The 17,470-nt window shown below is 39.6% G+C and overlaps 1 protein-coding gene across 1 annotated transcript in view; it reads left to right on the top strand.

Moving 5' to 3' along the window:
- LOC110404332 (protein BEAN1-like) overlaps positions 1 to 17,470 on the top strand; it is a 42,584-nt gene that overhangs the window by 16,483 nt on the left and 8,631 nt on the right. Inside the window, exons 3-4 of the mRNA XM_021408489.1 lie at positions 11,117 to 11,326; positions 13,285 to 13,426. Coding sequence (XP_021264164.1) covers positions 11,117 to 11,326; positions 13,285 to 13,426 — 352 coding nt within the window. The remainder of the gene's footprint in view (positions 1 to 11,116; positions 11,327 to 13,284; positions 13,427 to 17,470) is intronic.

The following is a 17,470-nucleotide window of genomic DNA, read 5'->3' as shown; positions in this document are numbered from 1 at the left end:
GCTTCTTGGCTTCCTTATGAGTCTAAATGTAACAGTTAATCTGTAGATAAAAGTAATTCGGGCAGGTAAGAGGAAAGTACAGAAGAGGATTGGATTTTTGACTGGATTCCGTTTTAATTTGCTATTCGGCAACTGTGGAAGTCTTTGCTGTTAACAAATACATTGATGAAAATCCCTTTGCAGTCATGTCTGATCAGGATAACCAGGAATAGAAATAACTGTCTTCCATTAAAAATTGTTTATATATTTCTCCATATATTTGCTTGTGCACTTGAAAGGGAGTAGAAGAGGATCTTCCACCACCCTAGACTCCATTTTTGCACCAAGAATCCTATAGCTTTTTCTCAAAAATTATTTTTTTAAGTGGGTAAATGGGAACAATTTAACAGAGGGCTTTCCTCCATTAACATTAACAAAAGTAAAAGATACAGACTGGCTTGTATGAAGGTGTGTTGGGAGTTAGCAGCTGGCTCAGAAAACAATCAGGTCAATCTGTGCTGCTGCAATGGACTAATAGCCAAAGAAAGACCATTTTGCCTCATCTGAAAAAGCAAATTGTGTCCAGAGGTGAAATCACAGTTATTTGATGAACTATAGGAAGAACAGTTCCTGACCTTTAACATCGTACTGAACGTGCAAAGCACATCCCTTTGATGTGAACACTGCAGCTGCGAGGTGGGAGCTGCTTGGTATTTCTCCATGCTGTTCCACGCAGTATCCCTAGAACAGCTTTCACTGAGGTAGTCCACCTACATTTATTTCGAACCACCCCTAAAGGACACACTCATTGTCTGGGACTGAGACATTTTCTTTGTTCAAAATGCTACAGAAATGAGCTGGGCTTACAAACAACCTGCGTTCCAGTTAAGACTTCGTCAGGTGCTCTCAGTGGGCATTACCGAGGATCTAACCTACAGCACTGCTTATTACAAACATCCATAGAACCCCTGTACATCAAAATTTAATCAACTTGCCCATAACATATAATTATTTAAACAGAGTCTCATCTAAGAAAGTGTGCTCTCAGAAAAAGGCAAAGTTCACATTCTAGCCTTACTCAATGTCTTTCCATTATTTTCTCACCCAATTTCATTCAGTGGCAATGCAGAACAATACTCACTGCAATTTCTGCTTTCTGTACAGATAACTTTTTAAAAACCTCTTTGAAAATAATAAATAGGTTAGTTATAAGAACAGGGAGAAATTACCACAGCCTACCTTTCTTATTGCCTTGAAAGAAATTGGTGCAGCATACACAGATGTTTCAAAGGGCATTTGTAAATGTCAGCCCTTAGGATAAATCTTGTTATAAGTTAGGGGAAAACCCAGGACTTGTGACTTCTCAGCAGACAGGAAGGTGCCGTACCTGTTCTAGCAGCTGTCAGCACTTACCCTATGCTGAAGCTAGCTCCAATTTTATGTTTAAAATGCACTCCCAAGCATACTGCGGTTTATACAGAAAGGTGAATAAATATATAAATACACTTCCCTAACAGCCACTTTTTTCAAGTCCTTCCTCCACCATCTCGAAGAGCAATATCGTATTATTTAAGCACCATGTGGAACCTATAAAACAAGCTGTATGTGGAAGGCAGTAGTGTTATGTGACTCCGAGAAATACACTCCTGCCTTTCACCTGGGGAGAAGCTGCTTTTTGCAGCCATTCAGTGGTTCAGGTGTTCTCTCTTGTTTGTACCTGATTCACCTCTGCAGGCCAGACATTAACATGGAAGAGGGAAGAATACCTGACGTGGACCAAGCAGCCCCTAAGCACTGCACAGAATACATGTGGGAAGGGATTGCCTGTATGACAAGTCCTGTACTCCAATTTATCAATCCTCTACCTAAACAAGTCTTCTACAGTAAGCAAATGGGTTTTAAAGAAAGGGATTTTAGCCCCTAGGTTTTTCAATAGTAATGTCTGAGTAGTTTAATTTCTATAGATCTTCTAGTGCCCTTGAATTTTCGTGGCTCCTTTAGCAGTAAAGAGAGCAGGTGAGTGCAGCCGTCCCGTGAATCAATATCTGTTTTGCTATTATCGACATTCCTGCAGCTGTCTCGGCAGAAGCCCTATTCAGACAAAATCTGAGTGAAATAGCTTCTTAATGGTATGAGAAAAAGCCTTTATTTATGGAGACAGATGCTGCTGTAGCTTTTACAGATACAAATGATAATGTAAGTCATTCTGTAGGCATTGTAAGTTCTGGGACATCAACACCATTATTCATATGGAACTGCATCACAGCGCTACAAAGCCATTTTAATTATTTCAGAAAATTCAAGTCATCTTAAAAGGAAGACATATTATATACAATAAGATACATTACACATGATAACACACCTTAAAACAAGATCTTCCAAAGCCAGTGTTTGTTAACTGATTTCTCTCAGCACCTGGTGTCCTGCATAACTAGCCAGTTCAGTATTTCTGTTGTAATTATTTTATATGTACTGAATGTCAATCATTCCTCTACACTTTTTTCTAAATAGATTATTACTGTTGAAGACTGGGGGTGAGGATGGAATAAGAAACAGGATCATTTCGATAAATAAGAAGCAGTACATAGCCAACAGCACTCTAGGAGTGGTTAAGGTATTATGGGGATAGGATTCCTGAAGCCCAGTTCGTAGTTTAATCTCAGAGCTTTGCTGCAGGTACCGTCTTTAGCGGCTGTTTTCCAGAGTTTCAGATCACGTGAGCAGGTCACAGATTGCTGACATGCTGGTTCATAGAGCCATTTTAATGGTTCAGTGCAACTATAGGAAAATACAAAACTTCAAAACTTAAAAACATAGTAAAGTTTGTAAAGAATAGAACGTTTCTGTGTAGAAGTTGCCTTTTTGGTTTCCTCCCAGTATACATCAGGTTTCCTGCCTAGGCTACATCTTCCATAAGTTACTGCCTGCCCTGTAGGTATCTCTTTAGGTCACAGCACAGTGCAGACATAACTCAAACTCCTGAAGAGAAGGCATGAGACATCCAGATTCCAGTTCAAACAGACACACTGATGAGGTAAAACAAAGAATTTTTTTCCAATTACAATTCTTCAAAAACTATCCATCTCAAAATAAAAAGAAAAATTATTACATTGCTACTTTTTTTTCTCCAAAACTCAAAATAATGCATTGATGTGCTGAAATACCAGAAATTCTTATAATACAAAAATTGCCCCAATCAAGTTACTGCTATCCTAGGCTGGATTTGAGCTTATGAAAGTAACTTTGCCTTAATGGGTAAAATAGGATTCTCATCATACTTATTTCCAAACCCTAACATGGAGTTTCTGAAAAAAAGTAATAGCTTCAGGTCCTGCTTATAAAATTGTATTAGTTCAAAGTTATTTGTGTATGAGAAAATAGGGGAAGAAATATATTGTCCATCACAAAGTGGGCTCCAAAGTGATTTATTTCACCGCAGTGGTATTTATCACGTTGATAAAATAGACCATGGATCTGAAAATTGGAAGATTTTTCCTGTTAATTTGAAAGAGCACCTATACACGCTGCTGTGACATCAACATAATACCCTAAAGCCACAGCATCCGAGAAGATTTATTTTCTGAGCCCTTATGCAGCCCCATTCTCTTTTCTTCTGACATACCCAATTTGCAGGCTACTGGTGATCCAATCTTATTCATTCTGGCTCTATAATAAGGATGTCAATGCAAGAAGAAAAAAGTCATTATCTGATAGCCAGTAGACATGATAAAAAGGCAGAGTTAGATATCTCAGAGGAAAGGCCACCCTTTCTGCCTTGGATGAGCTCCTCAAGGTCATGGGCAGCTTTTGTACCTGTAAATATGCTCCTAATTCACTTTAAGCTGAGTGCATCAGATAACACTGAAATGTTCCTACCACACAGTCTGATGTACTAGATAAGGTTGAGATGTTTTTCTCTTTTTTTAAACTATAAATCAGTGCAAAGCTTTAATTATTATTAGAACATATGTACATAGTGAGAAAGGTCAAAGAGACTATGTTAGCTGCAGAGAAACAATCTTCATTTATGGGTTCTGCCTGGTTAATAGAATAAGCATGGGCTTGAGTTACGCTGGAACACCTCCCACAGTAGCAATAATCAGGTGAGACAAGTTAACCCTTTGTATATAATGATATTTACGTCAAATTTAAAAATAATAAGTATCACACTTGCAGCAACTGACAGCAAAAATGTATTTATTCTTTGACTTTGATAAATAACTATTACATTCTAGAAGGTAAGCTGCCATCAAGCTCTAATTAATGGGCTCTCTCAAGCAGTAAGAGAATGAAACAGTGTGAGCAACAATATACATGAGCTAAAAATTATACCAGCTAGTCTTCAACCGATGAGCATGTACACCATACGATGCCCTTTACAAGCCACATAAGGTAAAAGTTAGAGGCAGTCCCTAAGAGGTTATTACTGAATATCAATTGTACCTTAAGAGGCAGTTCAGTTTTGTGTGTGCAGAGCAGAAAAACATACAGATAGGACTAGAGCATGTGACTGGCCCCTGGGCTGCACACAGCAGCAGCAAGCAGTGGGAGAGAGAATTAAATATGCTCTTGGGCCTCCTGAACTGAGAATTCTTTTTTTCCCGATACTACTTATACGGCTCTCATAAATCTGACTTATAGAGAGGAGAGTTTCCAGATTATTCTGGTCTTCCATTCCCTTGCTCAACTCTGCTGCAAGACAATAAGAGAAATGCAGAAGGACCAACGACGGCCTTAACTGTTCTTCACATCATCATCAGTTCCTATTAAATACCATTTAAACACTGAGCATAAAAAGGAAGCAGTTGTTACCTACTCCTTCTCTATAGCATAGGAAGAATGTGATGTACAGTGTTTCCATAGGTGAACTGGTATGTAACTAGTGAGCTGAGCAGTTTTATTCCTTTGGTGCTAAAAATGCAGAGACGTGAATTTGCACTGTAGCATGACAGTCTGCACTGGTGTGCAGATGCTTTAGAGATAGCAACAACTCAGATGTTCAACGCATCAAGATGTTATGGCAATGACACCTAATGCATTACAGCTGGTGCAAGCCACTGCCACAGCCAGACCTACAGAACCCTTCCTTATAATCACTCACCAATTCGCCACCTTCCAGTTTTTAATGATAGCTGCAAGCTTACTGTGCTCAGTTTTTAAGACTTTCCAGGCCTTGCTTATTCCTACTTAAGTTTGCCATCACAGCTTCTTGCAATCTACTTGAGGTTCTGCAGCAGTTATTTGAGAACATGACTAGTTTCTTCCCTATCCAAACTGTCAGAATCAGGCAAGCAGAACAAAAGTGAAAGCACAGTGTTTTCCTCTTTTTATTAAGGATGAGGGGACAATGGAGAGAGAGGAATTAGGCTTCAGTTTTATCATTAAGTGAGACTCTTAGACAAGGAATCAGAAGAAAGCACAGATCCATCAGACACATTTCATGGAAAATGGGGCAAATGTCATGTCTGACAAATGCTTATGAGAACAGCACAGTTCTATGGAATAACTGAAATTTTTGAAATGCTTTCACTACAGCCAGAGATTGCAAAGGTTAAACAAAAATAAAGATAAAAACTGGTTAAATTTCCATTCCATTTAAAAATGGCAGGTTGCTTGCACAAAAATAAAAGAGTAGAACTGAGTATAAATGTAAATCAAATGCAGATTGGATTTTGACCTGGAGCTGCTCCTGATTTATACTTGCGATAACCACAGTAAATCCCATAAGCAGATGGTATCCTGGTGTTTATCTAGCATAAGCAAGAGTTTCCAACCTTTCTTATAATCCAGAAGGAATAGCTTTGAATCCGGTAGAATTTGGGGGGGCAGGGATTTGCATTCAATGACTTGAGTAATATCCCTCTCTCCCTTGCTACAGCGATGCTCTGTACAAAGCCCGCGTCTGAAATCCCGAACCTTTTTCAGTTTGTTTCTGTAATACGCCTACTTCTCTCACTTTGCGAGCTTCTATCTGAGAGCTGCAGAAATAAGCAGTGTGATAGCAGCTGCAGCCAGAGGCCTATTTCACAGTACAGCAGCAAGTGCATAATCCAATTGGTCACTCTCGGTCAAACTAAATCATCGTCTTTGAACAGGAACTCTTCAAAAATGAAGAATCAACAAAATCTTTTCACTTCCACTAATTTAGTTCATCTGTGGGCCTCCCTGGGATCTCTCAACTCCTTCTTGCCATCTGTCAATCTCCTCCCCTTGATAAAGAGGCTACTTATTCCAACACTGTCCCAAACGAGGGAAAAAAATGAGGCAATCAGAAACATGCTTTAAATTGCTTCAGTGTTTGAGATACTTTCCTGTGATCATTTAAAATCAAAACATGCTATGCATTATCCTATACTGAGCTTCCTCCCACTTGCTTCCAGTCCCATATGCTTCTGTTAATTTGATTTGTAAAGGATAATAGGAGGAGTTATATCAACCCCAAATAAGGGTACTAACCCAGGGTGTTCAAGTAATGCAGCTGTCAGTGTGCTTCAGCTCTGGTTCAGCAAGTAATCACCAAGCCTATCCTGTCTTCAAGTGAAGCTTAACTGACCCTGCCAGGGATGTAGAAATGTATGATTTTGCACACCAAATCCTTCTTGGAGAGCTGTTCATGCAAATTTCAGCCTAGGAAACAAAATTATGACTGCATCCAGAATCACCCAAGTTCAATGACATGTCTGCATACTGAGACATCACTCTCTGACACAATCTGACTCAGCTGCATCTACAGCATCACTTACCACCAAGTTGGACAGGACAAAGAAGTGTCCCTTCAAAGAGAAGTTAATGAGGAGGAGAAATAGCCCTTTGTACACCCCAGAAGTCCAGCTGTACTACATACATCTCCTTCAGCTACGTGGAGTTACTCTAAAAGTTGCTCTGTTGAGATGGAAGGATCACAAGGTATAAGAAGATAATGTCATATTTAAGGGATTTTGCAGATGGATCACTTATTGTCTTACAGCGAACAGATAGCGTGGGCAATTTTCCACTAGTACGTTAATTCTAAATTAAGTGTTTGCTCAGCCGTATGGGCCTCTTGTATTCACAGAGCAGCCATATGGGCATTGTATTCCCAGCTGCACTTGCCAGAATGTTCCATTTGCGTTGTGTTGGGTTACACAGCTCCCATCACTGGATAAAAGCAATGCTTTGTGCATACAGTGTAAATCAGATTTAGAGGACTAGATCTCAAGTATTTATGTATGCATTGTTCACAATTTGAAATTTCATTAAAAAAATAAACTCCACCTCAAAGAAAAGGTTAGCACACTGCTACTGCTGATATTTTTATGGACTTTACATAAATTTACAGATACTTCTGTTCTGAATGAAAAAATAAGACATTTTTACGTACAGAAATATATAGTTTATCAAAAGAATAGGTATTTGGATAAGAGAAGAAAAATTTATTCAACATTCTCTGCCAGAAGTAACATCTTTTGCCTCCCCAGAAATTCAAAAAACAGAAATACTTATGTGAATGCAGGGTCTGTAGTCATTAGTCACCTCAGCAGTTCCCACTGTAGTAAGGCACTGCAGCTACTCACAAGCCTGGAAGACTAGACTCACAATGTCAAATTGAAAATAATACCACCAGAGAACTTTATCAACCACATATTGTTTTAGGAGCTGGGCTACAGGGAGTGATTCATTCCTCTAATAAGAGCAATATTGCAATATATCCTGCCTCTGCCAGAGACTTGGTTCAATTAGATTAAGAATGTAAAAAGAGAAAGATTCATGAGAGTGAGAAACAGCAGATAAAACAGACAAGACTTGGAACAACTAAGGGAGCCCTGAGAACATTCTAGATAAATGGGCTGTCTTGTAATAAAAAAATCGCTCAAGTACTAAAGGAGAGTATAAGTGAGTACTTTCTATCTGACGTCACCACTAGCCCATTAAATTCCTATTAAGCAAAACAGGACCAAATATTAGCACTCATACTGAGTGGCACCACAGCAATCTCCAGAGGAGCCAATGTGCTCAGACACAGCTGACTTCTATAGCTAAACTTTAAAAAATCTACTAAAAAAATCTGCTCTACTGTCTTATTTTCTTTCCCTTCCTGTTAGCCGAGTTGTTAACCTGCTGTCCCAGCTTCATAAGATCTAACAGCGCTCACACACAGCCTCTCTTCTTTTTCTCTGAATTTGCTGGGAAGTTTGTGACCAACTCCAGTTCCTGGATTATTTGACTTCAAACTGAAAACCACAACCAAGCAGCATATGGAGGAACCTCACATCCCAGGTTCACCTTCTCATCAGAATGGCAACAAAGTCGATTCTTCCCTTAATTCTATAGTGGGAGGTGTCCCTGCCCATAGCAGGGGGGGTGGAACTAGATGACTTTCAGCCAAAACCATTCTACGATTTTCTGTGATGCTTTTATCATTGCGAGTAAGCTAAAAGTACCAGTACATTATCTGCCAGTACTTTCTGTTCATTTTCAGAGGTGTCTGCTTCTTGCAATTGTGATTTCAACTAAATCTTTCAAAGACAGAATTTGCAAAAATCTGACCGAACAAGGCTACTGAAAGCCAGCCAGGAGTACACACTGCTTGGGCACAATACCAACACAGATAGTTAGAAAACTGTGCAAATGAGAAACACGATTGGAATTTTGTAAACATGGAGAAGGTTTAATTCTGGCACAGTGGCCATAGGATCTGCCCCTTAACTGCATATCCCATTCCCCCAAATTTAATGCTACAGGATCACTTTACTTTTCTGAAAATTCAGTCTTTCCTTTTGGCACATAATGTTTTGTAAAAGCTCAGCACATTTCTTGGCTGTCTTAATTGCTCATAACGATTCTCAGCCAACAGTCAAGTGCTTCTGAAAAATTAAAAAAAAAAAAAAAAACAGGGAAAAAAAAAAAGCAAAGCTACTACATGCTAATTCCCCAGTCTGGTTTAGTATTTCTAGTCAATTCTCTCAATGTCAAGTGTTAGCCAATGAGAATATACCTTGGCTTGAAGCCATCATCTTAAGTCTGTTGTGACTGCAAGACACCAAGTAGCAAATCCCAAAGGGAGAGAGCTGGGAAAACATGGATGTTTTCAGAAATCTACGTAGAATGTACTTGCGCTTCCAAAAGCATACATTCATTTCACAGAACAATCAGGAGAGCAGAAATTTGTTAGTTTTAGTTTCTGTAGGAAACAAGTTATTTATCTGTTCAACACGCATATAGCCAGATAAAAAAAATATATCTGTGCCATATTTGAAAGCTACTCTTGGTATATATCCACTGCATCTCCAATAATTTCTTGCATCCATAAAGTTCTGTTTTACTCATGCATAGTCTGGTCCTGAGCAGCTAATGGGAGGGGGAGCTTTCCACAGCAAGTCAAAGACAGAAATAAGAATGGTGGTTTACTTCTGAGGTGACCTCTGGCCAACTTGATTTCTGAAACTTCCACAAAGACCAAAGGCACACCAAACATCCATGTTGCTTCTTATGCTGTTCATAGGCTTACATACTCTTTTTTTTTTTTTTTTTTAAATTTAGAGTATATGTTTGCCTAAATTTTAACTGATCTGAAACTTCTTTCACCTGTTTAATTAGATTAGTCTTTTATGTCATATCTCACTCCATATTGTGTATCCCCTGTCAGGGAATAAATAAAATGGGAGCCATAAAAACGGCTTATTTTTGTTTGTAAACTGGAATGACTAAACAAATGACTAAATCCTCACTTGCTCACATCATTTACTAAGTTACATGTTTCTTGCAGGCTTACATTACTTTACAGGCTATCATTAATTGTCACAGTTAGCAGACTGATTTCGTTAATCACCTGCATACTTAACACTGTGCCATGACCACCACTTGGCCATTTCCAGACATTGGTCACCTCCTAAATTCAGGAGTGTCAGAAGGAGTCAATGGCTAGGACTGAAAAACTTTCTAGTCAAGTGTTCCAGATGGATGATTATCTTCAGATTCATTGTAAAGATCACTATATTTCTTATCTTCATTTTGTAGTCTCAGTAAAATCTATTTTTAGTAGATACAAGAACAGCTTAGATGGAAAAAAAGTAAATATAGTCTTGTAAAGATACTGAAACAATCAACAGAGACAGATGGTTTCCAACATTTGGGCTGAACGCTTGCATCCCTACACAGCATGCATTGCTGTGGTATTGGTTGGGACCCAGAAATCTTCTTGCAATTTTTTTTCTTACAATTGTAAGGTAGAAAAAAACAATACCATCATCACATACACTCTCCTAGTGGGACAGATTCCGTTAATTCTTTGCATAATTTCTTCTCTTCCCAAGTACAAACTTTGTTTCCAAAGCTCTGCTGCCTTAGGCAAACAGACAGATTTCCAGCTGTGAAAACTCATTTTTATCTCTTTAAAGAACACATACTAGTGCAAATTTATCAGATATGTAGGCTAAATACAGTTATTCTTTATGCTAAAACATACACAATTTAGAAAAGATAGATAAACAACATACTCTCTGCCTCAGTATCTTCACCCCTTTTTCACTCAGAAATGCCTGTAGGGAAGACTTGGAGTTAACAGAATCTGGCAAGGCCCCTTTTAAAGCTTTTTCTCTGACCCACAACTCTCTTCACTCCTCTGCCCCACATCAGTGTCTTAGGATGCAGACTCATCCCGCAAATTAAAGAATGCCCTGTTCTGCAAAAGCATGCTTCTCTGCTTCACTCCTATCCAAAACTTCCTCTGCAAAACGCTGGAGCCTTTTCATAGCTGGTAACAATGCCTGAATCCTTTGTTCTGCTTGGGCGTGACATTTTTGAGTTTCAGCATTCTTCCCTGTGCAATGAAGTTCTTCAGCATCAATCAGCTCATGATATAAATGGTCTTTCCAGAAATAAGCAAAGTGACCATTGTGCAAGCTACATCATTGATTCCAGCAGGATATTTCCCATAGCAGGGAAATGATTGCTCGGTGAATCCCCCAGAGTCAGTTAATTAACACCTCCCGAAATTGGTCTATTAAATGGTCTATCCCTTGAAGCATGAATTGTACACTGGATCAGTCTCAGGCTGTCTCACAGCACTTCGAAAAATCTGTAGTTTTAGCATCTGTCTGACCACACTGCATGCATCCCTGTTCCTCACTGACACATTCTCTCTGTCTCTACCGTGCAGAAGTTCACCTGAACCAGAGCAGCCCGACCAGTGAACTCCCCAGCTACAGTGAGAATGGCAGTGATGCCAGTTTACTTGTTTCTCCCCTTCTGGTGGCTGGAGTAGTGATCGGACTCGTGCTGTTTCTGTCCTGTGTCACCATCATTGTTGGCAGCCTGCGGAAGGACGGACGGCTGAGACACCCCCATCAGAGGAGAGACGCTGCTTATGGTAAGAAGCTAGCTGTCGCGAGACAGTCCTTGGCATTATTAATATCTGCTGCTAAGGGGAACAATGAGTTTGGACATTGTGCAAGGGATATAAAAATAAAATGAGTAAGAACTTACAAGGCATTGATGAGAGGCAGCTTTGCGGTTCAGGAGCATCTTTGTGCTGGCCCCGAATTCACAAAGTACAAGCCCCACTGCTGGGGGTTGACACGAACAAGGCCTGCAGCATCTCTTAAACGGCACAGTTTCCTTGATACAGTGTATGAGTTTTTCTCCGTCACTATACTCCTGATAGTTTATTTTCATATCCCATTGCAGCCCCGGTATATAGCTTATATTGTGATTTCTTCTTGTTGGACAGCCAGGAATCTTTCACTTCTGCAATGTGCACAAAGCTACAACACTTACTTGGCAATTACTTCTTTTCTTACCACAGAATTTAAAACTGGATATAAAGAAAACAGGGCATCAAAATGTCATTATGCAGACAACTGTCAGCTTCATTAAAGACACTAGTTTGCTATCAAAAAAGTCCTCTTTTTTTTCTCCTGGCAAAAAAATCCCCTGTTCTTTAAACAGACTTGGAAGTACGATGGTGTAGTTTCAGAATTAAATTTTTGGCCAATATGGGGCTTGCTGATCAGAATTTAAAAGCTACTTGATCAAGGAAATTACAGTTTGATTCTTCATATATTTAAGAAAAAAACAACAACAAAAAGCTACTTTGTAAGTATCCAGCTAGTAAAAATTCAAACAGTAAATGGATTCATGAAGTGCTATGTAAATTAAACCTCCTTTAAAGTCCCTGAAGTCTGGCCAAGACATAGAGGACAATTTTCAAACTGTTTCTTACAAATAACAATACTAAAAAAAATGGGGGAAAAAAAGCATCAAGCATGGTGACATTTTCAGAGAAATTCAAAAGAATCATTTTAAACTAAATTGTGCCGGTCTGCCTAAATGAAAATTGCACGTTAGCAGAAGCCATCTTGCTATCTCAGCATGTGTCCCCCAGCAGGGATCAGCAGGAGTCACGGTGAAGCTGGCTGCCTTCAGTGCCAAGCAGAAGGAAAGCACAGCACCTGATAGACTCCATTAGTGCTGGTAGAATTCCTCAAGCATAAATTGGCAGAGGTGAATGTTACCAGCAGGATGGACACTCAGTTCAAGAACTGCACAAATGAGTCCTGCCCTTTGCTCTCTGTTCAGAGAAACGCTGCCTTGATGTCACCTTAAAAGCTGACCCCTGCCTCCAGAAACCATTTTAAAGCATTGAGTGAAAAGGAAGGATCACTTCATATGGAAGAATAGAGGAGTCCAGGGAGTAGCTGTATTTCCACAATCTGGGACATTCTTAAGGAAATTTCACCCAGAATGTTGAGCATTAACTATCGTCAAAGATACAAAATAGCACCAACTCCTGGGTGTTTCTAGAGCTGTGAAACTCTTGTGTGAAAGCATTAGGAAACTCCTGGAGCAGCTAGCAGGATATTTTTTTATTTATTTCAGTTTTTCCTCTTCTTCTGTGAGCTTTTCTAAGAAGCACAGCATTTTCTGAAGACACGCACACTTACAATCACACACCTAAGCCTGCTTTAAAAACCTTCGCAGAACTGGCAAGGTTTCGATGCATGCATTTCCCAGGTGCGTCAGCAGTCCTGCTAGAGCTTTCACTACACATTTTCAGCCTTTGAGGCACAAGAGCTTTAGACACTTGCACTTTGTACGACAGCACTAAGTATACAGTCCTTGTGCCATAGTCTGAAACACTGCAGCTCATCCACAGTAACACGGGCTTGCTCGTAAAGGAGCAAAGATGTCCTGTGAAATCTGATCGCTCTAAGTAACAGCAATTCTGCCTCAGATAGGTTTTGTTTTCTGATTTATGGCAGCATTAGAAACAGTAATATTCTCTCAATGGAAAAAAAAAAGAGCAAACAGTAACTGCTTGTTTTCCAGCTCCAGACGGCTTCTCTTATGGCGGCTCTTTTGGAGAGCTGAGATCCACCTGCATGGAGGAGTTTCCCCCAGCTTTTGATTTTGGTTCCTATGTGGATACACTTTCTCAGGTCAACATCATGTATCCTGACTCACCTCCACGGTAAGCACTTCTCTAAGATTCTAAATATTACAGCCCTGCACTTGCAAAGCCTACTCAAGAGGAAAATAAAATTGCTAGACCAACATCCACTCCAAAAATGCAGGTCATACAGACTCTGCATGCAAACAGACCTTGTTTAGTTTAAGCTCAAGTTTTCCATAGTAGAATGTCTTTACTAAGTAAAGGCACCTGTACAGGCATTTATCATCTACTAATATTCATATTAATATAGATAACTTTGATGGCATATGAGTGAAATACACAAAGTCATCTATGAACATCTTTTTTTGGAAGAAATTGTTTTTAAAGTTGCACTGTTGGAGGGAATTTTTTTTCCAAGAAGAAATCCCTAGCTTTGGCTTTCTACTGTACTGTTACTGTCTGAGAAAACGAGCCGTGCCTCGGTTGGCATCCATCAGAGTCCTGCCCAACCAGCATTTTACTGTCACCAAGTTAAAAGAGGCTTCAGATTTATACCCCCTCAGAACTGTAACAGACTTCAACCAATTAAACCATTTAGCCAAGTTTCCAATTAAAGCATATTTGTTCCCATAGCTGCAAGGAATTTTCCTCTCACCAGCTTTATTTCACTGTTTGCAAGGATTCTAAAGCCCTTTAATTTTTCTTCTCTTCCAAGTACCACTAGCAGCTCCCCATTCCTTAATGCTTGCAGAAATCATTGTGAAATAAGCAACCAACATGAAGTCAACTTTATGGTTTTTACCGCTGTTGTTCACACACATTAAAAGCATGACAGAATAAAAGCACAGAGTCAGTCTGCTCACTGCAGATCCTTCCCAGTGTGCATGGAAAAAGTCTGGGTAAGTCAGAAATCAAAAAAAAGTAGTAAGCCAGAAATCAAAAGAAGTCATTATGGGCATATATTCATTGCAAAACTAAAAAAAGAAAAAATTCAGTGTGCCCAGAATTCAGATATTCACATATGCTGAGACATCACAGATTACATTTACACAAATTAGTATTCAATACAATCTCCATCATCCCTCTTACCTGTCACTTACAAGTGCAAAGCTAACAGGTGTTATTTGACAATCAAAGTAGCCTGATGTGCCACACAAAATAAAAATAGCTCTTAGTAAACGACATTTTTAAAGATACATAAACTTCCACATTACACTTATTATTGACCTTACAACTTTTCAGAACAAACAGCAAAAAAGGAAGTGCAAGGAACCGCTCTAAATCTTTCCATATTTTCCAGCAAGTCTCACTTCTCTATTATCTTAATGTCATTATTCTATCAGAAAGCACAACTGAAGAAAGCATACTGTTCTGGCACACCTAGTAACCACATCTTGCCTCCCAGTCTGGGACTGTTCATTCTTTATGAGTGTCTGTGAAGAAGGACAGCTGCCAGTATAGCTATTTAGACTGAACCTGCACCATGGAGCTGGAATTGCCAGCATTTGTAGCATTTCGTTACCTGGGGTAACAGTATGGCCACAATTGAGTCACTTCAAAGAGAGATATTTCAGAAATGATACAGAAGTTTCTTCCATATCTGCATGCTAGAGTTCATGCATTAGAGGATACAAGTACTGCCCACAAGTGACAAAAGTTGCTCTTCAGACTATTTGTATACTGTCTGTATGCCTCATGCGCTGTGAGTTAATGCAAGATGAAATTCAGTTACTCCCTCCAAAGAACCAGGAGAAAGAGCATTAAACAAAACAGGCTTCAGGCTTCCTGTAGTGCAATACCTTACAAGCAGCAAATATTTTTTTTTCTTCTTTTAAGCAGACTGTGTTTTAAGTTAAGCCATGCCCTTTTCTGACTGCTTGTATGCATTAGCAGCAGGGAGAAAAGTGGAGAAAGCTTCTCCTGTTCTCGCTTTAACATAGTCACAAAAAACGGCTACGTACTTTCCCACGTGTTTCTGAGGTTGCCAGACCAATGAAAGCATGCAGCAAGGTGCATCAGGTGAGGAGCACATAAAGCAGGCCTTAATAAGAGCTCTTCTGAAGCAGCTTGGTAGTATGAACACATGATCTCTGTTTTTTTCTGTTCTGAGCATGTTCCACAGGCAACCTTTTATGTATTACAAAGCCATACTAGAAAATAAATGGGCTTTTAGAGATGGTGTAAATATTTTAGCAGAAACCTCACATTGTGAAAAATTATTCTGAGTCTGGCATCTAAACTTGTAGAACTTCATATAAACCCACTTACAAATTTACACTGGGATTTGGACCCCCACCCACAAGCCTTTACTAATAAAAGTAAATGAGCTGACACCTAGGCAACAACTTGAGCAGGCAGCTGGCCAGGTTTCCGAGAATAAGCCCAGATTCCTGTGAGCAAGCACTCAGTACATACTTCTTTAGCACACAGGTCTCAAAAAACTACATTAGAGGTTACTTCCATTTCCAATCTGAAAGTAGCCCAAAGCTGGATTTTCTGTCTCCATGGAGTTTTCTGTTTGGAAGTTTATATATGGATACATGTGCAGGATAGCGCTAGATGATCTCTGCTTTCCTGTTAATTCTCCTCTTCTGTAACAAGGCTGCCAGAAGCTGCCCTCTTTCCTTGCTCTGCAAAACTATTCCGTGCCACCAGTCTCAGGATCAGAGGGACATACAGGTGCTCAGGCTGCTGCCTCCTCAAGATTCACCTGGAAGCCAAGAGGACCCCCAAGGGCCCACACTCTTACTACATACATGAGCAATCACTGCTCATCCCACTACTCCGCAATTCTACATAAAGTGTCAAAAGTAAAGATGACTTCTTATTGTTAATGACTTTTTCTTACTGCTACAAAAGTTACATGTTTTAGAAAAAATGTTTTGGCAAATCAACAAAGTCTTATTAAATTTTACATCTTAGCAACACAATTTGGAGAAAACTTCAGGAAAACTTCAACTTAGCAGATGGCTGAAAGCAAAGCTATGTAGAAAGACATTCTAATTTACTATTAATATAGAATATATTCCATTGTAACTTTCTCTTCAGAAAAGCATTGACTGAGAAGTACTACATGAATGCATTCTATTATGTGAGAGCCTGATAAGTTTCTGTACAGCTCTCTCTACACAGTTCTCCATGGCATAAAACCAAAGAGTGTGTTTTCTAATGAGTAGAGCATTAGTAAAGCTGTGGAGAATATTTGGACTGATGCGTGCTAACAGCAGGAAGCAGTATCAGACACGGCCTTGAAGCATAATCAAGACATGCTTGACCTTATGCATTTAAAATATTACATCACCGGGTTCGGTCTTATTACAGATTACAATGTTTTGAAGAGTAGGTTTACTGAAATGTAATTCCTCCTCCTAATTGTAAGATTAATGCAAAGCTAAGATAGCATACCCAAAAGCTAATAATGCAACTGGTAGCATAAACAGGAGCAAGAGATGAAGGCAGCAAGGGAAGCAACTGCATTGGCAAATACCCTTCGATATGTATTTGGAATGAAAGAATTCACTGAGTGAAAAATAGGTGTTCTAAATATGGACTGCAAGAGTCATCAGCATTAAATCACTGCACACCAAGTGTCATAGTGAGAAGTATTCTCAAACATACCCTTTTTACTAAAAACACGCTTTCTGAGTTGACAGCCAAGGGGTGACGATAATCAGTTTAGAATGTTTTCAATAGATTTCATAATGAGGCTTTAAACCTTGAGGCAAGCAGGGTTGGAATTTCCACAGGAGAGCCGGAGGCGTGTGCCCAGCCACACGTCCTCCCTCCTGCAGCTGTGCCACAGCTGGGCACTGCCGCAGCTGTCTCAAACATTGAGCTGAACAAGAGCTGCTCCTGGAATCAGTTCAAACCTCGCAGTGCTGCCACGCCAAACAAATGGCTAAACTCAAATCCAGAAGAGTAGACTTAGTACAAAAAATAGGCCAACACTTAGTCAGCTGTGATCACCTTCCTCTCTATTTCATTGGTTTCTATCAAAGAAAGAGAAACTGTAGCTCATAATTCAGTGCAAGCTGTATCAACATAGCGATGCAGTTTTTCTGCCAAGAAAGTGATCAGCATTCAGCTATAGCTCTTCAAGGTGCTGCTGTCCACTCTTGACTT

Source organism: Numida meleagris, chromosome 10 (assembly GCF_002078875.1).
Source record: "Numida meleagris isolate 19003 breed g44 Domestic line chromosome 10, NumMel1.0, whole genome shotgun sequence".
Lineage (NCBI taxonomy): Eukaryota > Metazoa > Chordata > Aves > Galliformes > Numididae > Numida > Numida meleagris.
This window is presented reverse-complemented; position numbering and strand designations above follow the sequence as displayed.